Here is a 25,952-nt window from a genome sequence, read left to right as displayed (position 1 = left end):
ATCCCAACCTGGGGATTTTTAGACCATCATTCTTGTTTAAAATAAATTATATCGGTACAATACTTGATTCAAGTAGAAGCAAATAAAAAATTTGCATGTGAAGTAGCGTCTCAACTGGGTTTTCTTGGCATCTTTAATATATAGTATAACCAAGTGAAAAAACTTTCGAACATTGTTGTTTAAATTTGGTATGAAAGTTTAATAGCCATCTTTTAATTTTCTTTCATACCAGATTCTTGTGTGATGCTAGAGTTGCATACTCTTCCAATCAATCCTATGGAAGGCCTTCAGATGGTCGGAAAGGCCTGTTTAACCATGGTGGATTAGGTTTCTGTGTTTGCTTTTTCTGATATCCACTGTGTGCCAAGTTTCATTAATGATTGGAAGTTTACACATTTGGTATATTCCTGGACATGACAGGGAGAGTCCTTTGATGTGCAGAATAAATGTTTTAGTTTTGTAGCAGGTTTAAAGACACTCCCCTGCCACACCACCACCAAACACACAGATCCAGGCGTATACTGAATTAAATGTACATGTAATAAAACTTTAGCACAACTAACAGTAAGGTATAATAATCAGATGTCAAAAATACAAATTTTCTTGCTTGGCTGATGCAATTATTTTTATTTTTATAAAAAGACTAAATATGAATGCAATTTATTACAGATGAAAAGGGAAAAAAAAATAATAAATAAAAATAAACACATAACCTACCTTCTTCTCTTTTGTCATGGGAATAAAGTTCAATCAATGAGTAGGACATCATTCCTAAGAAGATACTAATAGGCTCCAGATAATTGTCATATTCAAAATAGAGTCCACTTATTTGTGGACATGAATAACGTTTCTTCAGGAAATAGCTTCCTAAGAATTGCAGTGTATCTTGCAACTATGGGAGAAGAAATCTAATGAAACTTAATGCTCATAATAATAATCTGCAGATATGCTAATATATGATTAAAACAATAAAAGACTCTAATTTAATTTTTACTTGATTTTAATTTTCAGTATCAGATAACATTTTAAAAATTTTTTTATGGAATTTACAACCGTGTTAAAAAAACTTTTTTTTTTTATTATCCCGACGTTGTAAATTCCATAAAAAATTTTTTAAAATGAATGCTGATCACCGTGTAACCCTAAAAGAAAGCAGTATCAGATAAATTCAACAATTCAAAAAATGTAAGTTACAATTTCTGGTCATTAGTGTCAGTGAATTGGTTGTATCACTTTGGTTACATTTTCCTTGTCTTGTAATAGAGAATTGCATAATTCTAATTTTAATTTGTACAATTAAAGCAAATTGGTTCAAGAAGTTGATACAAAAAAGATGTAATGTAACATTTAATATTGTGTTGACTTAAATGTCTGAAGTCTGATCATACATTAATTAATGATTAAACATTAATGAGCTCAAACATCTGTAACCAGTACATTAATCATTTTCTATTTGTCTTTGCTGTTTATTATGTGGTAATCAAATGATAGGTGAAGAAAGAGTTGATGAGAATTTTGGCAGAAGAGCAAAGCTGCTGGAAAACAGAATGCTCGACTGTTGCTTTATTTCGATAAATATATCTCTAAAAAAGGATTCTAAATTTATAAAATATGACTTTGTTTGAACTCTTGATACAAACAACAAGATGGATTAGATGGAGTTTCAGCATAAATTAAGGTGAACTGGTTGTTTAATTTGAAATTCAATCCACAAAGGTAAAGCCCTAAAGAAATTGAAGGAATATCATATATAGATAATAAGGGAATCTCATTACAGTGAAAATACAAATGGAGAAAATTACAAGAAAATCAGAATTTGGAGTGGAAATTAAGGTTGCTTTAGTTCATATTTAAGAATGGGTGGGGAAAATTGGTACTTTGTAGGGAAGAGCACAATTTTGTTAAGAAAAGGGCTTCCTCAGTAATTTGTTTCCCATTTTGAGATATATTTATGAATATTGAAAGAGATATACCATGATATTAATGGGTATTAATAAGGATTTTTTTTTTTTTAAATATACGTATATCACTAACACAACACAAGAGGTTGCGGAAACAACAACAAATTAATGTTGTGTATGTATGTATGTATGTATGTGGAAAGAAGGTTAAGAGAAAAGGAATCTATTCATGTAATTTAGGAAGAATAGGAGGGTAAAATCTTTGGAGAATACTTCACAGGAGAGGATGTTTATGAAGGGAAGGAATGCAATAAAGGATGAAGAGAAGAAATAGGGTTTGATGGTTAGCAATTCAATCACAAGTGGATGAGCAGCTGCTGCTCATATTATCAAAGGTATAGTAAAAAAGAGAGATGGAACTGTAGATGCTAGTTCTGAGCAGCGACGATGGAAATATCTGCAGAAAAGACGTGAAAACTGGTCCTCTGTTACCCTCCACCCTACCAGCTAACTTATATATATATATATATATATATATATATATATATATATATATATATATATATATTTATTTTTTATGTGGCTACCATCCATGAAAGGTTATGCGTAAACTTATAACATTTTGTACCATAGGTGGGCTAAGGATTTCTTTGCCCCTCACTCAACAATTCAATATATTTTTTGTATTTTTAATTTTTTTTATATACTTTGGAAATCATGCTCTAGTGAAAACCAAACACAGAACTTTTTTAAGCCGCTTCAGACCTCCAACAAGCAGGGTGGTGGTCTCACACCAGGCAATGACATTCATCTTTCACCTAAAGACAATCACAAACATCAATGCCCACAGCAGGATTTGAACCCACAGCCAGTTGGAGAGCAGGTGCACTAACTACTCAGCCAACCAGGCTGGCATATGGAAGCTTTTGAGGGATATCAGACAAAATAAAAACAGAATATTACACAAATACAACCTTAATGCCATCTTTAAAAACCCTGAAAAATTAAAGAACTTATTCAACCTCTCCAAGGATCCCCTTCCTTCCATGGCCCACCTTGGAGTATACCATATTCAATGTATCCATAACATGGTGTGTATATATATGTGAAATTGGATGCACAATTCCTATCTTAAAAAAGGAACAAAAACAATGCATTAAATTTAATACCATTGGTAAATCCGAACTTTCTGATCATGCCCTGGATACTCTACACAGAACTGACTGGAAAGGTATGAGTACAAATTTTAGGAAGCCTGTGAAATTCTAATAAACCACTCTAATCTCAACTATAATGATATTCCAAAAATCTCAAGAATATGGATGGTAAATATTTACCCACATAAACTTTTGTTTGAACAGGTTCATTATAAATTATCACTAGTACTGTAGAACTCTAAGATCTTAACATTAATATAACAAACCCTTATGCTAAATTATTGATTGGCTACTACCATTGTTGTATTAAAAGATAATATGATTTGTTTCGTCACCATGTGAGAACAGGATATAACTTTGATCAGGGCCATCACCAGATTAGATCGTGCCCTGAAGCAAACAATTAAATATCGCCCCTGATGGATTATAAGAGAAAAATATAAGAAAATCTCCAATTGCTATTTTGTTTTTATTACAAAAGAAACATTAATGCAAAATGATTACATAATAATATTGATAAAACTGTTTATAAGCTCTTCTAAATTTAAATGATAAGTTTTTAAATTATGTCCACCTCTATCGATATAGTTGCTAGACCAACCAATCTTTCTTGGGTCATTGCTGTTGTCAAACAATTTTTAATCAGTTTAAGCTTGGAAAAACTTCTTTCTGCACTTGCTATACTAACAAGAATTGTTAGCGTAGTGACACCGCCTACCACAATATGGCTGAACGAGTGCCCTTATTAAGCCGTGCCATGAGGCAGGCTGACTCTATGCTACACCCTGTCGACGGTATTTGCTTTGATATTGTTTTTTTTTTCCCACTACAGGTCAGGTCAGTGGAATAATGGATGATCAAATTAGTGTCATTATTTATATTACTATTACTATATACATATATACAATACCGTTTGAATTGTAATGTAGCTTCTCTATGAATATTCCTGATGGTTACCTTAACATGAAGGGCAAAATGTCTGGAAATCAAAGTAATTATTCTTAACAGTAGTAGTCTCTGAGTGACATTAGGGGAGTCAACAGATGGCATCAATATAGAATTATATTAAAAATGAGGATACAAGGAAGGACCTTTCAGGAGTGTGTGAGCAGAGCTAATTTAAGGTGGTACTGATCACTTTAACAGAATGGGAGAGGAAAGGTAACCAAAGTAGGTGTCAGTTGCTAAGATTCACAGGACCAAGATCTACGTGGACTGATGCAGTCAGAAGTGCTCCAGAACAGAGAAGTATAAGATCTGACAATGCTGAATGAATCATGAATATAGACTAATTTGGAGGAAAATTGTTGATAGGGCATTAATAATAATGTAACTTTAATTGTGTAGCACTGTCACATAATATCTTGACACTCCATAAGGGTACATAAAGAAATCTACTGTTTTAAGGGAACATTATGTACCAGACATATTTATAGATACTTAGATGGTTATTTTCTTTTTCCATGATGGACATCATCATGGAGAAAGACCAGTAACTACATTCAAAACACGAATCATGTGCTTTCTGGCTTGTGTCTAGGTAGCACTTACGAAGACAGAATTACACTATTAGAGTTCAAGAATAATTGTAAAAGTTTGTGAAGATTTAAACAAAAAATATAAAACGAATAATAATAAAAAAATTAAGTCTGGCTTTGCTTTATATGTTATTGATACTAGGAATAGAGTTCTTTGGAATCAGACCTGCAGAAATAAAGACTCTTCATTTCCTTGAAACATGCGAAATGCTAAGAAATCATCCAAACCTTACCTGCTCTGATTGTATGCCAATCTGCAAGTACTGGGAAGTGATTACTATTTATTGGTCACAATGTTTTTTTTTTTTTTTTTTTTTTTTAAATCTGGATAAACTTTTACAATTGTTCCTTTGAACTCTAATAGTGTAATCAGGGCCATACTTACACTTATCCTGAGGTGGGCGAGGCCTAAAGTGCTAGAGTGCTCTGGGGTCCCTCCCTCATTGTTTGCCCCCCCCCCCCCCATGCATCTGTGCATAACTACAGCCCTGAGTGTAATTCTGTGAATGAAACATGAGCTAGTAAGCATGCCACATAACATTCTTATGATTCATGTTTTGAATGTAATTATCAATCTTTCTCTCTGATAATGTCTATGAAATACTGGATGAAATATATTGTGGTTTCTGAATAAAATTCTCTATTTTTTCTTATGATGAAAAATGAATAACTGTAAACAAGCACCACTGTCTTACACCTAACTTTGAAGGAAACCGTTTGTATATTCGCATTAATTCTAACAGCTGCCTTGATTACATATAGGATATATATATATATATATTGCATTATACAAATACAGTGGTGTCTTGCAATTCCACAGTTGAATTTTGCAGACCGGCGCATGCACATGCATGGAATTGTGGGATGCCATTTTTATTTGTCATTTCTTGTTCGGCTGCATTGGTGTTTTCACATGTTATTTGTGCAAATTTTCAATTCTGCATTTTTCAGAAAGTAAAAATTTTGTGCATCTGCAGTTATTTTTTTGAGTGAAATTTAGGAATGGGTCCAAAGAGAAGTGAACAGAGGAATAATTCAGGAAAGAAGCACACTTGGTTGAGCATAGAAATGAAGAAAGAAATTGTAGATAAAGTGCAGAAAGGAAAAAAAACAATTACAGATGTAGCTCAAGAGTATGGCATTCCTAGGTCAACTGTGTCAACAGAGAGAAGATTGTGGGTGCTAGGGTGTCTGCTGGTGAAATGAAGATTTCTGACAAGAATAGATCTTCAATCAATGAAGGGACGGAAAAGCTGTTTATCACTTGGATTAGAGCAGTGTTTCTCAACGTGGGGCATACGCCCCACAGGGAGGCAATTTGAAGATTTTGGGAGGCAATTAGAAATATACATGTACATATTTATATTATACTTTTTCAGTGACTATTATGCTAAAGGGGGGGGGGGGGCATGATCCAAAAAAAAAGGTTGAGAAACACTGGACTAGAGAAAGACAGATGAAGGGAGATCCAGCAGTAACTCAGGCAATGATCTGTGAGAAGGCTAGTTAATATTTGAAAACCATTTTGAAAAAGAGGGAGAGAAAGTCCAACCTTGATCAGTTCCTCATTCCTGTTCAAGCAAAGAGGAGACGAGAAGAGGTAGAACAGGATAAAGAAGCATCCCTTTCAACATCTAAGGATCAATAGATTGTATGTATTGTGTATACAATAGTGTATTTTGTAATTTAGTGTGTTATACAATAGCAAAATACATAAAGTAAATAATACGGTATATTTCTCTCCCACTCCCCTGTCAGGGGAGTGGGAAGACTTATATGGGAAATATTGTCCTGCAATTCGACATTAGTTCAGCAATGGATTAGTGTAGAATTCCAAGGCACCACTGTATAGTGATATCACTATACAGTTTATCCTGAACCCAATGCTCATTCTTCCTGCAGTTTAACATACATAAATTTTCTTACCCCATTCTGAAGTATATGAGTATATCTAGAACATTAATCAGAGTGATGTTTTGCAATGTTCACATCCTTCATTTTTTTTATAGGTAGATACTATGAGACAGTTCTGCTCCTTCAATCATTTGGAAATCAATCTTCAGAATTATGCAGTTTTGCCACTGTAAAACGTTTATATTCTTTAGGATAAAAACAAGAACAGACATGACTTCTTGAGTCAATCATGAAGTTCTGATTTTTCTATCCTTGCAAAACCTCATTCCCTGCAGAGTCAATTAATGCTTTCTTCAAAATTTGCCAAATCTTCATCTTCAAATTCCTGATATACACTCTTGGGAGTGTGCAGAATATTAGAAAAGTACTACATGAGAAGGTTACATCATTGCTAACTTTCTACTGATAATTTTCTACAAATTAATCTGTTATCCTGCCAGGATTCAAATATTGTCCAACTTTATATTTCAGGGAATTCTTACTGTGTCGATATATCTAGATCTTGGTTGTCCTCTGGGTCTTTTTCCTGCCATCCTGGAAAAAAAGCACACTTGTTTTGCTAATCATTCCTCTTCCATGATGTTTAAGTGACCATACAGCCTGAGATTAGCTCAGCTGAAACATTTCTTAAGAATGTCAAGATCCATCCTAATATCCTCAATTTCTAAATGATTAATCTCTAATCTTTCTCGAGATTATCAGATTTGTAATCTCCTGTCCTTGTTCAAGTGTTATTTCTGACTCTACTCCCAGATTCATAATTTAAAATAGGTCTAAACAATGTTATAAATACAGCAAGTTTAGTGTTTTAAAAAATTTCTCTCTTACTCCATAAAAATTTATTCAATTGACTTCCCACCATATCAACTTCACTAATTCGGCTACTTTTTTCCACATTTATCATCTCCACTAAAAATTGTGCCTGAATAGCTAAGATGTTGTACTTGTTCTACAGGTTCTCTATTCAGGATACACTGTAATATTTTCAATGCTCCTACCTATAGTCTGCCTTTTTATTGTTGACTTTTGTACCAAATATAGCAATCATTCAATTTAATTAAAGAACCCTGTAAGATTGTTCTGGATGTATTTAACAGTGTAAATAGAGTAAAAAGCCAAGAACAACATCTAGAAATTTGATATCAGGTTTTAATGCCATTTTCTTTTGTAATGTGATCCATAAAGATGATGAATAGCAGTGGAGATAATGTACACCCTTATCTCACACACCTGAATTAACATGAAATCACCTTCCGATACCTCCTTCAATTCAAATTGCTGACTTACAATTAAAATATAGACTAAGTATTGCTTGATAAAATGTCCCATTTATACTATATAACTAAAGTGTTTTTAATAACTTTCCTCTTGGCACATTGTCATATGCCTTTTCCAGATCTGTGAAACTAAAATACAAACCTTTATTATATTCCATGATTTCTCAACTATTTGACTTAAAGTGACAAACTTAACCTGAAAATTTCTATTTGGTCTGAACCCAGCTTGTTCTCCAAGCTTCCCTTCTACAATTTTTGCTTTCCAACCCAAGTATACCTGCATAAATTTTATGAGGAACACTCAGTAAGAAAAGTTCTCTGTAATTCTCACATTCAGCTTTATTTCCCTTTTTTATTTTTCATGCAAGCATTGCTGGTCAAATATCAACTATTCCTGCTTCCTTTTCACATTTCCAGTTTTTGATCACTTTTTTTTAACCTCAAATATTGATATGTATATGTGTATATGTGACTGCATTCCCCTCATGAATTGTTTTCTACCATGCTGTCACTTCTTGTTTCAGTTAGCAATCTTTCAAAGTAATTACTCCAGACCTTCAGAATATCTTCTCTTCACATTTCTTGTCACCCTTATCTCTGATTTCTTTTAAAGTACTCTTTAAAAGAAATTTCACCACCTTCATGATATTTCTTTTCTTTGTTATTATCAAAGTTTACCGATGACTTTTGTTTAGGCAGTTTTACGCACTGCTTCAATTTCTTATATTTTTCTCTGTATTTGCCCAGGAATTTTGATAAGCTCCCTACTTTTTCTTGATTGCTTATTCAATTTCCCAAATCCACAATGGAGTTATTTTTTTGTCCTTACAGAAAACCTCAAACATGCCTCTGGCTAAATAAATGTTTTCTGGGTCTGCCACAAAATCTTCAAGGTATGATTCTTGTTTTCAAACTCTTCTATTTTTTCTTGAATAATATTTGTATTTGATTCTACAGTTCATCTGTGAAAGATTCTGAACTTTGATTAAAAAAAAAATATTGAGATATCGCTGAATGTAAGTGGTAGTGGGCAAAAGATTGTGGATGCTGCTAAGGGAGTAAGTGGAGTTTACAGTACAATGAGTGCTTGAGCAGTAACGATAAAACAGCACGCGAAGATGACAGCAAGATAGCAGTGGTGAATAGTAAGACAGTGGACGTGCAAGGGAATGAAAATGCGATTTGTGCAAATTTCACTAAAAAACTAATTCAAGATATGAAAGTAGAGCTGGCAAAGAAGAGGCAAGATATTAAATGTATAAGGAATGAACTGAGGAGAACTATGGCTTTGAATAGGAATACGAGGAAGAATGGGATGAAAGATTTAAAAGAAACATTGAATGATTTGGGAGTGGCAATGTATGGAGATTTGATAATGAGAGATGTGGTGAATGAAAAGGTGCACAAGGTCTGTTTTCCAGGAGGTAGAATGAGTAGGGTGGTTGAAACATTGGATAAGTGGAGTACATAAGCTAAAGAGTTGGTAGTTGGCACGAATGATCTGAACAAACAAAAAGAATGTAAGGAGGGATGTCATGAGGCTGTTAAGAAGAGTGAAAGATAAAAGTGTGGTAGACAAGTTAGTCAGGTGTTGTCCAGGTATAATAATAATAATGAGTTGAGGAGGCGGGTGAAGATTTTGAATAGTAAACAATTCCGCACACAACTTTGCATGCTAGCAAAGTTGTGTGCAGAGAAAGGAGTTCGTTTTGTGAATGTGTGGGATGAGTCTGAGGAGTGGATTGAGCTGTATAAAAGAGATAGGTTACATTTGAATGGATTTGGTGTGAGTCAGTTGAAGAAATTGTTGCTGCAAGAGAGAACGAAAGAAGTGAATCTAAAAGCTGAGGAAGCAAGTGGTGTTGTGGAAGAGTAAGGTTGGCAAGTTTGTGAATGGAGAGGTGAGTGGTGCAAGTGGAGAGAATAAGAGAGAAGGAACACAGAGTGGACAGGGAAATGAGGAGGTTAGGGTGGAAAGGGGGAAACTGCATGAAAAGTGTAGATGATGGTTTCAGTAGATATGCGAGTGCTCAAGAAAGGATTAAGACGGTCAAGGATGTAAGGATGATATTTAGGTCTGGAGAGGGGTGTGGTATCAGTAATGATAGACAGGAATGAATAGGGAAGAGTCACGTCTAAGAAGTGGGGTTAGTGGGACTTGTTATAGAAACAGAAATGAGCTAATGTGTATGTTTACAAATACTAGAAGTATTCAAAACAAGGGAAATAAAAATGTAGTACTAATAGAGTTCATTTGCCCCAAAATTGTTGGAATACGTGAGATATGACTGAATGAGGATGACAATCTGACAGGAATAGAGAAGGAGGGATATGCAATCTTTCACAACAAACAAAGCAAAAAGGGAGGAGAGTGATAATGATGATAGCAAAAGAGTTGTGACCACCTAGAGTGGAGATGTCAGGAACAAATACTGACAGTGGTTTTAAAGCAGTATGGTGTGAAGTGGAGACAGACAGGAGATAATGTTTATTGAGTGTTGCTATAGACCTTGTAATGTGAAAGGCAGTGAGAAGGAAATGTTTAGATAAATTGGTCTAGCTAATAAAAAAAGGGTGATTTCCATCATGATAATATAGACTGGAATGAAGAGACAGCATCAGGAATCAAAGACAATACAATTGAGTTATTGAGGGGACTACTACTTTAAGCAACATAACAGTGACTACATGTGGATTGAGGGTCTTGGATTTGATTATCTCATCAGAAGATATTGTTGTAAATGAAGTGTCACATCATCCTGCAATTGGTGAAAGTGACCATGAAGTGATCACTTAAGTGGTGACCAGCCATTTCAGGACTTTTGTGAGAAAGAGTTATATGTGAAACTATAAGGTGGGCAATTATGACAAATCCAGAAGGCAGGTTGCATTGATATCATGGAATAAGGACTTGCATGGGTAGAAAATCAATGCTGTTTTGTCATAACTCAGGAATTAACTGAAAGAGGTAACAACTGAGTGTGTTCCAAAAGTCAGGAGATTAAATAAGGTAGGTGCAAAATAAATGAGTGAAGAGGTGACATTTTTCTCTGTATTTGCCCAAGAATTTTGATAAGCTCCCTTCTTTTTCTTGGTTGCTTATTTAATTTCCCAAATCCACAATGGAGTTTTTTTTTTTGTCCTCACAGAAAACCTCAAAACATGCCTCTGGCTAAATAAATCTGTTTTCTGGGTCTGCCACAAAATCTTCAAGGTATGATTCTTGTTTTCAAACTCTTCTATTTTTTTTTGAATAATATTTGTGTATTTGATTCCACAGTTCATCTGTGAAAGATTCTCAACTTTGATTAAAAAAAAAATATTGAGATATCGCTGAATGTAAGTAGTAGTGGGCAAAAGATTGTGGAGGTGGCACAAGATGAGTGGAGATAATCAGTTACATGAGGAGTACAAAGAGCAAGCAAGGAAAGTGACTCACCTAGTCAGAGTAGCAAAAGTGCAGTATGAGCAGCAGTTAGCAAATGACGTTAAAAGAAATCATAGGAAGATTTTTTCGACATGTGGCCAATAGAAGGAAGAATGATGTTGATCCTTGATAATGGGAGAATGATAAACACTGAGGAGGATAAAGTAGAGGTGCTAAATGAGCAGTTCATTAACTTCCGAGCAGTGAAAATGGAGGAGGACCCACTGATGGTGATTGAGCAGGGGTATATGAGAAATAGTAAAATTGATGTCAACAAGGTCATGAGACTGGATGCTATATCACTGTGTGTTTTGGAGCAATATTCCAGGGAGTTAACAACACCTTTCACATACATTTTGAACATTAGTCTTAGATTAGCTCAGGTCCCAAAGGAATGGAAAGATAGCAAAATTGTTCCACTGCATTAAGGAGTTGATAAGATTAAGGCTTTGAAGTATAGGCCATTCTGCTTGTCTGGAGTTGTGGTGAAGGTGTTGGATAAGGATTCAGAACTGGGTAGATAGCAGTAAAATTCTCTTTAATGGACAGCATGGGTATGCTAAAGGAAGATCGTTTTAGCAATCTGCTTACTTATTATAACAAGATGACAAATATATTAGACAAGGGGGATGCACATACAGTAGTATATTTACATTTTGCAAAGATGCTCAACAGATTACTGCATGACAAGCCAGTAATTAAATTGGAACAGATGGGGTTGGATAGATTAGTGCATTGGAGCAGAGATTGGCTGTCTGATAGGTATCAACAGGTTGTGTATGTGGGATTGATATCCCAAAAGAGGAGTAACTAGTGGCTTGCCCCCCAGGGATCTGTATTGGGGCAACTGTCATTTAATTTGTATATAAATGACATTGGAAAGGGCTTAAATGGTGATATACTGTCGATGATGCAAAGTTGGGAAGAGTTATGAGAAGTAGAGCAGATGTTGTAGCTTTGTAAGAGGACCTAAACAGACTGTCTGAATGGGGTTAATGTGTGGGGATGTTAGTTTAATGTTACAAAGTACAATGTTTTAAAATTGGTGAAGCAAAGATGGAATGGAAAGTATGGGATTGCTGGGGATATTTTGGAGGAGACGAAGGATTTTGGAGTTGTAGTAAATAGAGACTTGAAATTTCATGGATATTTTGATAAAATTGTGAGGACAACACAGCAGATTATGGAAATTAATGCAGAGAACAATGATATATAGAAGTAAGGATGTTTTGATTCCATTGTAGAAGACTTAAATCACATGGAGAGTGATGGGTGACTGGAATGCACTGCCTGAGAGTGTGTGGAGTGTAGGGACTGAATGCATTTAAGTCGAGGTATCATGAGCTGTGCATGTGAGAGAAGAACCTCCCGTAATGCATCTCTTGACTTAATGGAGGTTTGCTGATAATAATAATAACAACAATAACTTTCTTGCAAGTTTTTTTTTTTTTTTTTGAATATGATATTCAGTTTCATCCTGTTCTAACTAAATGGTGATCATTCCCTATTTCAAATCGAATTCCCATTTTTGCCACTAAATTCTTAAACAACTGATTAAGTCTGTGCGTTTAGTCAAGTGGCTATGCACTTTGCAACCATATGCCTGGGAAAGGAATGTCCTGGGTTTGATTCCTGTCACTGATGCGAGGAGCTTAGGATCTTTCTCAGTCATAGCCAAGTTAGCCAGTCTTGGGCGTGGACTGCAGGGATAAGACTTATTTTTTGCAGTCTTCTTATCATGTGGATTTGTGTACATCTTTATTTTAGAATATGGTACACACCTACTATGATATTTCATTCTAGTGTACTTAACTAGCAATGTGGAAGCCTTTTTTCAGTTATCTATCTTAACTATGACCAGAAATTATATCCAGTGAAATGAAGGTCCACAGAGTAAAAGAGATTTTGGTACCATTAAAATTTTGATTTTCAATTTGTTACTATGACCCTTACCTGAAATTCAGAAAGCAAAACTTGATTCCTAATAGCAATGTCTTTTCCTGTAGCATATCTTTCTAGAGAACGTCTGATGGCATCCTCAGTTTTGCTCAGAAAACTGGCTCCAAGTGAAGAAAAGAAATCATACCACACACTAACAGATATGCTACAAGTTTCTGTGCCTGTAAGATAAATTCAGTTTATTGAAAATATTAGTTAAATAAGATACTGTAACTTACATGATTCATATAAATGCAAAACATGATTTATCATTAGGGCCAAAATTCAATCTGATGAAATTCCAATTTCTAAGTTGAACAGGCTTCAAGCTTCTGCTCAACTGGAGAGCTAGCTAATTTGAGTGTTACTTCAATCAAAGAAAGAACTAGATGTACTCTGAAAATAATAATTAAAAAAAAAAAAAAAAGTCTAAAGACGGTAATTTTCCCCTTCTCCTCTTTACCATCTCATAGATATTATTATTATGTGACACCTCCAGGAAGTCCAAAGACTCATCGAGATAGGGCACTTACTCTACAACTCTGTCTCCACCATTCAACCCACCAACCACCACCACTAGTATTTTCACAAACAATCACAAACATCCATGCCCACGGAGGAATTCGAACCTGCAGTCTTTTAGCTGGAGCGGATATGCTAACCACTTGACGAAACAGGCCAGGATATCTGTATTGTAGATTGTACAAGTTGGAATTGTTTAATAATCATTTGAGCAATTTCATATATAGTTTATGTTTCTGAAAGTCTGATGAGAAATTCAGCCTAACTAAAATGAATGTTATGTGACCCACCTTTTGCAGTTATTTCTAATAAATTTCACTATCAAACCATTTTGCCTATAGCTCAAATAGTGCTGCTTCATACATTAATTAACACGTTCGCTGCCAACTAGTTGTTCTAGTGAGATTTGTGTTGATATAATGATGAAAGATGGCAGAAGATCTCACTAGGTCCCCCGATATTGAAACATCTTCGTAGGCAGGAAGAAATTCAGCATTCACTTCTATGAGCTTCAAAGACTTGCTAGTAGACAAAAAGGAGAGAGAGGGAAAATTTCATTAGCCTGCTGAAAGAAAAGCTACTGTTGGTCTATATGACTGCCATGGTAGAAGCATTTAGTGGATGCTGGGCAATGTTGTCTACTGCATTCTCTAGAGCTTGTAAAAGAGAAATTCAGGGGAACAGAAAGTTTTCAATGTTTTAGTATACATCTCTCCCAGAGTATAGGCAGTTGCTGTTGGATAAGCAACTGTGCAACGATTGTGTTCAAGGGTAGAAAGACCATACATTTTTTTTTTTTTGTCTCAATTGGTTGTTTTTGTTATGAAGTTTGTATCTTGAATCCAGGATTTCCCTTCTGAATCTGATACCAGATGAGTGTTGCTTGAAGATGGGCAAGTCCAAAATCAATGCTGTTTGTTGTTGTTGTTGTGGAGTATCTGTGAAAAACATCCCAGGTTTTCTTTCAAGCTTCTTTGGCTGCTGTGCAATCATTATTCCACAGGCAGATTGTGGTTCACTGCTGATGGAAGAAGAGCAGAAGCAAATTCTGCTAATGATGAGAAGATGAGTCAAGTCAGCTTGCTCAATTATCTATCATAATATTTGTGATGAAGTGCATAATTACCCTTGCAAGAAAGTGGTTATCATGGAGAAGCGATCACTCGTAAATAAGTTCTCATCATTTCCAATGATATTTCAGCAGGGACTCTTTGCCTTTGTCTTTTTCTTAAGATAGCAATAGATGATTTCTTTTTTTTAGGATGCACATTCCTATAATATCCAGTGCTTAACAAATGCAGATATGTTGAAAATATATGACAGATATCCTATACGGACTGATTCAAAATTTATGCTCATTTTGAAGATTCTTAACTCCATCCCCCACCCCTCCTTATCCATGGAACTGAATTACATAATAATTCTGTTTAAATTTCTATGCACAAAGCAGTTTTACATTCAGGACACCAGATTATTGTCTCCTTTCTGATTATTTTTTTAAAGCAAACAACATTTGTGTACCCCCCCCCCCCCAACCCTTTTCTTTTTTAGATGTGGGTGGTAAAGTTTCTGGGAAATGGTTTGAGTTAGTAGCACTCACCCATAGAAGTCTGGAAGGATTGTCTGTTTTCTTCCTTTCTGAAGGAGTATAAACTTGTAACAATGCTTTCATGATTTCTACTCTGTAATCTACATATGTTATAGAATATACTTTGAAGGACTTTTGAATGAGGAAAATGCAAGGACTAACAGAGAAGATGGGCAGCCTTCTGAGGGGATGGTGCAGAACATCAGTACAGCGGAAGTGACGGAGGCCATGAAGAGGATGAGGAATGGAAAATCGGTGGGGCCCCAACAGGATTACAGTGGAGGCATGGAAGGCACTGGGGGAAGAGGGAATTGACCTGCTGTGGGACCTGTTCATGAAAGTTTGCCAACAGGAAAATATACCCGAGGAATGGAGGGAGAGTACTCTTGTCCCCATCTACAAGGGTAAAGGGGATGCACAAGACTGTAAAAATTACAGAGGAATAAAGTTGAAGTCCCACACAATGAAAATCCTAGAAAGGGTTCTTGATGGAAGATTGAGAAAGGAGGTGGAGATTGAAAAGGTACAATTTGGCTTCATGCCTGGTAGATCAACAACAGATGCTATCTTTGGGTTATGGCAGATGATGGAAGTTTTGAGAGAATCAACAGGAGCTACATCTAGCATTTATTGATCTGGAGAAAGCATACGATAGAGTGCCAAGGCAGGAAGTCTGGAGATGTCTGAGGGAGAAGAAGGTTCCGGAGAAATATGTCAGGTTGCTGCAGGAGATGTATAGAAATGTGAAGACAATTGTTCGGACCTGTCTGGGACAGACAGAAAGTTTTTCAAGTAACAGTTGGCTTGCATCAAGTCCGTTTCTGTGTAACATTGTGATGGAGGTGGTGACAGGGGAGGTGAGAGAAGATGCGCCTTGGACATGTTGCAGATGACATCTTGCTGTGTGCGGATTCAAGAGAAGAAGCAGGAACTAAAACTGGAAAGATGGAGAAAAGTACTGGAAGAAAGAGGTATGAGACTGAGCAGAAGTAAGACAGAGTATATGTGTTGCACAGTAGGCGGCAGTCAGGAGACAGACCTGGAAGGAAATGTCATCAGGAAGGTGAGGAACTTTAGCTATTTAGGTTCAACAGTGGAAGAAGATGGAGGAACTGAGAAGGAAGTGGGATGCAGGATACAAGCGTGTTGGAGGAACTGGAGGGAGATGGCCGGAGTGTTGTGCGATAAGAGTGTGCCGATCAATCTGAAAGGCAAAATCTATAGGACAGTAGTGAGGCTAGCTATGACATATGATATAGAAACTGTGGCCCTGAGGAAAAATAACATCAGCAGGATGGAAGTAGCAGAGATGAGAATGCTTAGGTGGATGTGCATTATGATCAGAAAGGATCGTCTGAGGAAATGACCATGTAAGGGGAACGGTGAAAGTTACGAACTTAGGAGCAAAGATACAGGAGGCAAGGCTGAGATGGTTTGGTCATGTGATGAGGAGGGAGGACGAATATGTGGGAAGAAGGATCATGCAGATGGATGTGCAAGGAAGGAGGAAGCATGGGCAGCCAAAGAAGAGATTTAGGGAGCTGGTAGAAGGGGACTTGAGGATGAAGAACTTGGATGTGGTGACAGCCCAAGACAGGAGGATGTGGAGGAGACTCATCATCAACAGTGACCCCACTTAAGTGGGAGGAGCTGCAGAAGAAGAAGAAGAAGAAGAAGAATCTAGATATGTTATGGTAGACATACATTTTTAATTGCATAAGAGGAAGCTGTTCCAAATAATAAAATCCAATATATTTCCAAACACTTCTTTTTTTGTAGTATTTTTCATGTTGTTTCCTTATTACAGAGTAAAATGACAGCTACTGATCACACCTGTACACTCCACCTATAGCATCGTTGCATGCACATTTTGTCTTTCTTGAAAACTTTCTGTACAATCCATCTGCTCCACATTGATGAAGCAGATGGACTGTACAGAGAAGACAGCAGAAAAACAATTTTTGTCTTTCCAACAAAGGACTTCCCTCTCAGATAAGCCCAGATTTCCCTCGTTGATAGCTTTACTGATGCTAGATCTGGAGGCATGTCTTGCCTTTTTTTAAATTAGAGCACAATAACTATCTGTATAATGCTGTAAAAGCAAATCAGTGAGCTAAGGGCACATATAATAATTATCCATTGTAACTCAGTAACCTTTCCCAGTAAAGGGTCTAGTAACTCCATTACTATAAGCATCAACAATGGAAGATCTGAATATTTATCACATTCCAGTACAGTCTGCTTTCCTGTGTAAGCGAGTGGCAGACTTATATGTTGATTACACCATGTTGTTATAGTCTTGCATATTGTGACAAACTGTGTTTTGTGCTCTGAAGATGCTGGTTATATCACGAGCGAAATATCAGCAATAAGTTAATAAATTAATTATTTGCTTATATTTCTGTGTTCTAATATGTACCGTTAAGAATAAACAACATTTCCTGTGTAAGGTTTGAAATACCAAAGATATCCACTTTGTAAAGCATATATTTACTCCATACTTTTCTTTCTTTTGGGGAATATACAGCTTGCATTTCAATCTACCTTTGAATGGCATAAAGCTTTCATTATTACTAAAGTCACTCTCAGGAATGTATAGTGATCTAAATTTCTGATGAACTTTCATCAGAAAATCATAAATTTTGCTGAAGACTGGGCAAAGATGTGTTACCTGATTATATTCCTTATCATTCTGAAAACAAGCTTTAAATTACAAACGATTAGGAGAAAAAACAAACAAGAAACCAGGATGACTCTTAAGAAATTCAACAATGACTTCTAAGACTGGAACAGGTCACTCTAGGCCTAAATCCTTGATAAGCATGATGATCATTCTGAAAATGCAAATACTTCACAATGAGACTGAATTGTTTTTCACTAACATCATGAAACATTTGTGTGTCCAGAATTAATTCTCTAGACCAACACACTATTAATGTAAGTAGCATGTCGATATCTATTGGGCTCCAAAGTGTACTGCGAGAATGTGGACCGTACTCAACTTGCTGATGTTGATGACAAGGTAAGTTTGTTCCATTCTATGAAGGAAAGAATATCATCATCTAGAAATACACGGAAACTGTGCACAAGCTAGTGTGTTTAGAGATGATCACGCATCTATATGAAGCCATGCCTAAACTGCAATTTTCAGAGCTAGAAAAATTTCCATCATCAGATAAGAGCCATTTGAAAAGCAAAGGCTCCAACTTTTCTTTTTTTTACCCTGAATGTTATGCTACTGTTGCTGATATTTGCCATACTATAAATATGTAGATATACTATAATACTACATATACTATAAATGAAAGACACCAAGAAATTATACACTTGGTTTTAATCCTTTATCCTTATTTATAAAACCAAGTATATAATTTCTTGGTATCTTTAATTTATAATATAACCAAGTGGAAAAAAATTTCAACAACTATCTCTAATCCAGAGTATTTTAATAATAAGGTGTGACACCTTTTGGCAACTTGTATATGAAAATATAACTTTTGATTTACCTCAACCTTGGTATCACCTCTGGGTCAAGCTCCAACTGATGAGATCTTGGTTTTCAGCAAGATAAGTACTTTGGCTTTCTTTCGTTTGTTTTTCACTTTGATTTTATTTCACTGGTGCTAGTGGTGGTTTAGTCCCCACTATCACTGTTTTTTTTAAAATAAATATTAAGATTGCTGTTAATGTAGTTAACATCTGCATTACAGGATTACTTTTAGTGGTATCACCACTGCCATTTTAGTAGCTCAAATAAAGCATTAGCTACTGGTGTAAAATTATTTCTGTGTCATGGGATTATTTAATTCTCAGACTTACGACTGAAAGGTTTTTTTCCCTTACGTTCAAACAGAGGTTATAGTCTTTTTCCCACTTGAGATAATGGTACCAATTCCTCCAGGGGTGCGAACTCTAGGAATAGAAATTCCTAGATGTGAAGAAGCAAGACGGGTAACTAAGGTTTTAAAAGAGATAGTCGGCACAAACAAGATTTATTATTTCATCCCTTACGGTGGAGGGAAACATTTAATTGTAATACAAGATGTGGAAACAAGGGACAAACTATTACAGGGTTTTATTTTGGAAAGCAGTACAGTTATTCCTATAATGGTCGGGAGCCAGGTAAAAACAGTAAAAATCGAAAGATTTCTGATAGAATATATAGAGAACGGTAATGAAATTCTTATACAAACATTTTCGAAATGGGGTAAGATTAGTAATCTACGAAAGGATTTATCAGGTGAAGATCCAAATTGGTTTTCTGATGTCACCTTCACAATGGATATGAAGACGCCCATAACAAATTTTGTCGACATTGGTACAACCAGAGTTATGTACAGCATACATAACTCGGGTTGTACTGGAGTACAACGGCAATGCCTGCATTGTGGTTCATATGATCACTTGGGTGGTAACTGCCTCAAATCTAAACGTTTCAACTGCATGGAGATCAGACATATTGCTAATCAGTGCCTCAAACCCTGTCAGAAATGTGAAAGTTCTGAACACTGCATTAACACCTGTCCTTTTAGAACCTGCACAGAAAGAGTGGGAACACTGGTAGAGCCAATTAGAACACCATATATATATATATATATATCAGAGAGGCATAATGAAGAGTTCTTGGATCTTCAGTCTGGTAAAGATGGCACTTTTAAACAAACTACACTTGGTAAAATCACAAAAAGTGCATGTCCAAATCGGCTAGAAATTAGCCCCAACATTCCAGATCTGCAGGAGCAACTTTCCCAGTCAAATAGTGATGGAACATCAGTTGAAATTACCAATAATGAACCTAATATAACAACCAAACAGGTACAAAACAAAATGCAAAAACATGCAACTGTTCTACAAGGAGAAACTGGAGAAGAAACAGAAAAGCAAGTAAGACAACTGAAAGAGCTTAATACGCAGACAAGATCATCAAAAAGGAAAGATGAATTAACAAAAAAAAAAAATTGAAGGTAAACAAATTAAAAAAAGGAACTACATCTAAAAGAAAAGAAGTAATAAAAAATGTAAAGATGGAGAAGGCTGTGGATCATCAGATGAAAACACTTCAGGCTCAGAAGAATTTATGGATTACGAAGAACCAACTCATGCTAATAAAGAGAAAGCAAGAGATACAATTAAAGAAAATGTAATAAAGTTTACTGATTCAAAGTTTTCTCACTAGTTATCACCTACACGAAAAGAAAATAACCAGCTTCCAAATCAAGAATGATTTGGATGAACCTCATCAGGTTCATCCAAAATTTAGAAGTTAAAGACTTACCAGTGACTCTTCATTAATCACAGCATCTCCTTTCTACACTGCCTTATTAAAGTATGAGGATTCCACAGGCAAATTAAACAAGAAACTATTTGGAAATTTATGCTATGCCATAATATCAAGTTTTTGTTTCTCAAAAAAAAAAAATACTTCTGTAGATATAAAAACTTTAACAGATAGATATCCACTTCTTTCTTATTGGAGCTTTAGAAGATTTAACAGGGCTGGAGTAGGAGTTCTTATTCTTGCCACCCTCCTTGGGTCATTCTGTAATATCCAAAGGTATGCAGAAGGGAGAATCTTGACAATAGATTGGAAATACTGTGGATGTGTAATAAGGTTTATAAATGTTTATGCTCCATCCAATGGAACAGTTAGACGAAAATTCTTCCAGGAATTGGAGCCATATTTATATGGTGTCCACTTCATAATAGCAGATGGAGACTGGAACTGTATTGAAAACCCCATATTAGACAAAATAGGAGGACACCCTCCCAGAAGTGGAAAAGTGGGATATGCACATTTAAAAACATGTCTCGACAATGCTCAACTAGTAGGCATATGGAAGATTTGCAGTCCTAATCTCCAGGCATACACTTAAATGAATCAAGGTATTGGTACTCATATTGATCAAATTTATATCTCTTCTTCCCTTATAAATAGGATAATTCAGATAAAACATCTTGACATCAACATGTCAGATCATAATCCAGTTCGAGTAGAATTCAGAAAAGATCTCTACTTTTCCCATGCAGTGGAACTTGTAGAGATCTCTCCCTTCTGAACCATGAAGACTTCCACCAAATTTTCCGTTGATCTTTTCAACTAAATTCCAGACCCTCTGTTCACATTGGAATAATGATACCTGGAATTGGGATATGTGGTTAAAATTCAAAGAAGCAGTAAAGCAGAATATGATGGAATGGGGAAAGGAACAGGCTATCCTCAAAAGGAAAAAGTTGAAAGACCTGCATAAAGAGAGAAGAAGCTGGTTCGTAACAACACAACACAATGGTATAGAATGTAGTAACACCATTAGAAACATTAACATAGAGATAGAACTGGAAAGGAAGAAACAAGTAGAAGAAAGAAATTTTAAGATAAGAATACAGCAGCACTTAGCAGATAGCCCTTCCGCTGCATTCTTCAACAGACAATTCACAAAATTTTGGAAAGAAAGGACTATCACTCAAATATTTGTTGATGGAGAAGACATGTCCGCCACTAAACACATCCTTGACTCCTTTCAAAAACATCACAAAAATCTGTTTGAAGACAATAGTACTGTTGGTAATTATACTCTTGGAAAATTAATGGCTTTCCTGTTCATATCCAAGATGGGCTTAACAGACCCATTACGACATCTGAAGTTACCACAGCCTATAAAGATTGCCAGACAAGAAAATTCCCAGGACCTTATGGTCAAGGGATAGAACTTTGTCATGAGGGCTGGGATTTTATTCTTCCCATTCTAATTACACTATTTAATTCCTTTCTCTCATCAGGACACATAGCAAGCAAATTTGTAGTAAGCCATACTATCCTCATTCCTAACCCTAATAGAGATCACACCTTAATCAGCAGCTGGAGACGTATTTTTCTCTATCTAACTGACAACAAATACAAATGCAAACAAAGTATTCCAGCAGACCATCTGCTGCCTTCGAGGGAGGAAATTGTGCACAGCAAGGGCAATTAAGGCCACTGATGGTGTACTTTTAACAACTGAGAAGGATATCTTCCACAGATGAAGGGAATACTTTGAGAGCCTTCTTAACCCAGGTGGTCCAGCAGTTGTGGACATCCAAGAGGTGCAGATCGGGGTGATAACTAGTCTCACAACAGAAGAGGTCCATTTATCAATAAAATTGGGCAAGGCTGCTGGTGATGATGAAATTCGGCCCGAAATGCTAAAAACCTTAAATCAAGATGGGGTTCTCTGGCTGACTCGAGTGTGTCAGGCTGCTTGGATATCTGGGAGAACACCAAAGCAATGGCAGACAGGCATAATAATACCAGTCTTCAGGAAGGGAGACCAGAGAGATTGCAGCAACTATCGTGACATCTCTCTGCTCAGCCTGCTTGGAAAGAGGGTGCAGGAGCATAGTTGAGTCAAAGTTCCAGAAAGAACAATGTGGCTTTTGTCCTGGTAGAAGCACAACTGACCAAATCTTCACTTTAAGGCAAGTCTTTGAGAAATCTTGGGAATATGCCAAGAATGTCTACACATGTTTTGTGGACTTGGAGAAGGCATATGACTGGGTTCCTTGGGATAAGCTTTGGTAAGTAGTACAGGAGTATGGAGTGGATGGCTAACTTTTAGCTGCCATCAAGTCCCTGTATGAATGCCCGGAGTTTTGTCAGGGTAAACAGCACAAAGTCTGAACCTTTCACAGTCTCTGTTGGCCTCCGCCAAGGGTATGTTCTGTCATCCCTCCTTTTCATAATATTTATGGACTGGATTGATAGGCACAGCTGAGGCAGTGAATGTGTCAGAATTGGAAAATGTAGCATTGGACGTCTGCTTTTTGCAGATGACCCAGTTCTGCTTAGCTCTTCCACAGATGACCTCCAGTGGACCCTGGATAGGTTTGTGCAGAAGCCGGAATGATGATCAGTGTGGCCAAAACTGAAACATTTGTGGTCTCAAGACAACCATTCCAGTGCACTCAAAATGTGAGTGGAGTCCCACTGAGGCAGGTGGAGAAGTTTAAATACATTGGGTCCATATTCACGAGTGATGGAAAGTGGGACGTAGAGCTAGATACTCGGATTGGCCCAGCAAGCGCAATATTGCGGGAGCTTGGCCATTCAATATCATTGAAGCGGGAGTTAATCCAGAAGGCAAAGCTGGCTGTCTTCAATACAGTCTATGTCCCCATCCTCACCTATGATCATGAGAGTTGGGTAATGACCGAAAGAATGCGGACACGAATCCAAGCGGCTGGAATGAGGTTCCTTCGAGGGGTTGCAGGGTTAACAAGACTCTTTATATTGCTGAAAACTAGTTATGACCTCCGTCATACAAAACTGACACCCAACTTCACTTGAAAAGATTTAATAAAAGCAGCCATGTCCTATAAATTGTACCGATTTCCTTCCAACCTAGTAGCACTGTGTGAATATGACATGCTGGATAATGACAATGATAATAGTTAAATAGTAATGCGACATAAATCTCCCAGTGCTTATTTTAATGTCTCTGACTGATCTTCTTTGCCAGGAATCTTTCTCGAAGTCCATTCTTATCTTCTTATCAGCATAATCCATAAGCTAAGACAATAATATACCCAGAATTACATGCTGTTAGCTCAACTGAAACCATCATGTGAACATAGTTTTAAAAGAGACTGACAATTAGAAAATATTACTTTTTTTACATAAAAAACATGCATACCTTTTAGAAGCAATTTGAGAATAAATGCATAATGGTCATTCAAACCGTAACAACTCAGGTCTTTTAAGTGGTCTCTGAAAATCTGCATAAAACAAACAAAAGAAATAAAAAAAATTCAATTTCCCTGATCGTTACGATCATTATACCTGCTAGATTATAGATTGTATATTTAATACATATATCACTAGAGCTAAATATACATATATATACACAACATACTGTAATTATATCATTAATCCATGTGAATGCACATGTGCTTCAATAGAAGAAAAGTGTAGGATATTCAAAAAGTGTTAAGTTCTTCAGTAAAATTCAATATTATTCTGTTATATACAGGTAACCCTCGTATAACACAGTACTTATACAATGCGGTCTACAAATTGTAGTAACCCTTGTTGAACACGGGTTCAATATAAGATGGTCTACAAACAGTAGTAACCCTTTATCTTTTCATATATTTTTCAACGCGCGACTTAAAAATCAAATTTTATCTTCGTTAAATTTACATCTGCATGTAGTTATAAGTAGCGAATTCATAATAGGGGAAAATCCCTTTAGTATGCATGTATGTCAATTGTTTACCGTATAAAGTATTTATTGTTGAAAATTGTCTTCAGTTTCAGCCAGGAAAGCGCATTAAAAATCACAACTGTGTTAATCTCAATCTGAGCACTTTATTTTTTGGTGAGTTACATACAATATGCGATGTTTTTTTTTATGTAAAATTTTTTTTTTTTTTTTTTTTTGTAAACCACTTAGAGTGCTTTTGCAATATACGTGTTTGTTAATAGGGATAAACCCACCCACTATAAACTGCCAATGTAACAACTGAACAAGACTGAAGATACATTCGGTTTCGATCAGCACATGAGACTCAACCTTCATGAACTTCTTCATGAGTGCTCCAATCTCTTCAATAGTGAATTAATTGATGGGGAAATAGATTTAAATGAGGAGGAACTGGTTCAATTAATAGACGATGTCGAACCAAATGGTGGGGAAAGTTCTGCCAAAGATTCTGATTGTGATGAATCTTTAAAGAATTCAGTTTAAAGAAATTAGCAATAGGATTGGAGTTGGCAAGAAAGTTATTTTATGGATAATGATCTCTCAATGGAGCACTCTGGAAAATTCACTAGACAATTGGATATTTGTTTAGCTCCATATTATGAACTTAATAAAAAGTTGCAGTCTAGTGGTAAGTAAGGTCTTATTACTAACTTCTTGATGACGACATCCGGCCACTCGTAAATAAAGAACATCTATGAAATGTTAGTTTTGAAGAGCGTGATGACGATTAAAATATACACTTTATTTTATTTTGCCTAAAACATTTATGTATTATGTGCTATGAAGTTTACATACAATTTATAATTTTATACTATGTATTTGTTTCATAATTTATAGGTTTTCTTAACTTACATGAATTACCTGAATTAAATAAAAATATATTTTTTATTATCATCCACAAAAAGTTGAAAACTAACAGCATAGTAATCCTGCTCTAGAAGACATAATACACTTTTCAATCCACAACTGCATGCTTTCAATAAACAGGCTGGTGGTATCACAATGAGCAATGAAAATTGCCTACAACTATGGTATAAATACACAGCTTATATACCAGAAAACAGCTACGTTATAGAATAGATCGTTCAGGCAACACTGCTATGAATATGACATCCCTGACAGATATAACAGGCAGAGCAAATTTTGTTCCTTTGGCAAGGTTTATTGATAGGTTTTACTTATAGTGCATGGTGAATATTCACAGACATGAATGTGAGTTTAGTGAATCTTAGTTGGATGGAATGTATTTTACAAATAAATGGTTAAAGCAATACACAGAGTAAAATACATATTATATGATAGAATAAGAATAAAACATATATAAAACAAAACAGAAGATCAAAAAAAAAGAAATTTTAGTATATGAATACAAAAATTTAATAATTTGTTTTTCCATCCTATTTTGTCTGATGTAACCATAAAAAAGTAACCTTCTGTGAAACTACATTTAC

The 25,952-nt window shown here is 35.8% G+C and overlaps 1 protein-coding gene across 3 annotated transcripts in view; it reads right to left on the bottom strand.

The window, feature by feature from the left end:
• Positions 1-25,952, bottom strand: part of Epg5 (ectopic P-granules autophagy protein 5) — a 923,436-nt gene that overhangs the window by 248,316 nt on the left and 649,168 nt on the right. For all 3 annotated transcript variants that reach the window (XM_090395201.1, XM_090395199.1, XM_090395200.1), the window contains exons 34-36: positions 23,932-24,013; positions 13,168-13,334; positions 718-892 (exon numbers count right to left, since the gene is read on the bottom strand). In XM_090395201.1, the coding sequence (XP_090251327.1) occupies positions 718-892; positions 13,168-13,334; positions 23,932-24,013 (424 nt within the window). The remainder of the gene's footprint in view (positions 1-717; positions 893-13,167; positions 13,335-23,931; positions 24,014-25,952) is intronic.

Source organism: Typopeltis vanoorti, chromosome 7, assembly GCF_054136105.1.
Source record: "Typopeltis vanoorti isolate ZY-2024b chromosome 7, IOZ_Tvanoo_1.0, whole genome shotgun sequence".
Classification (NCBI taxonomy): Eukaryota; Metazoa; Arthropoda; class Arachnida; order Uropygi; family Thelyphonidae; genus Typopeltis; species Typopeltis vanoorti.
This window is presented reverse-complemented; position numbering and strand designations above follow the sequence as displayed.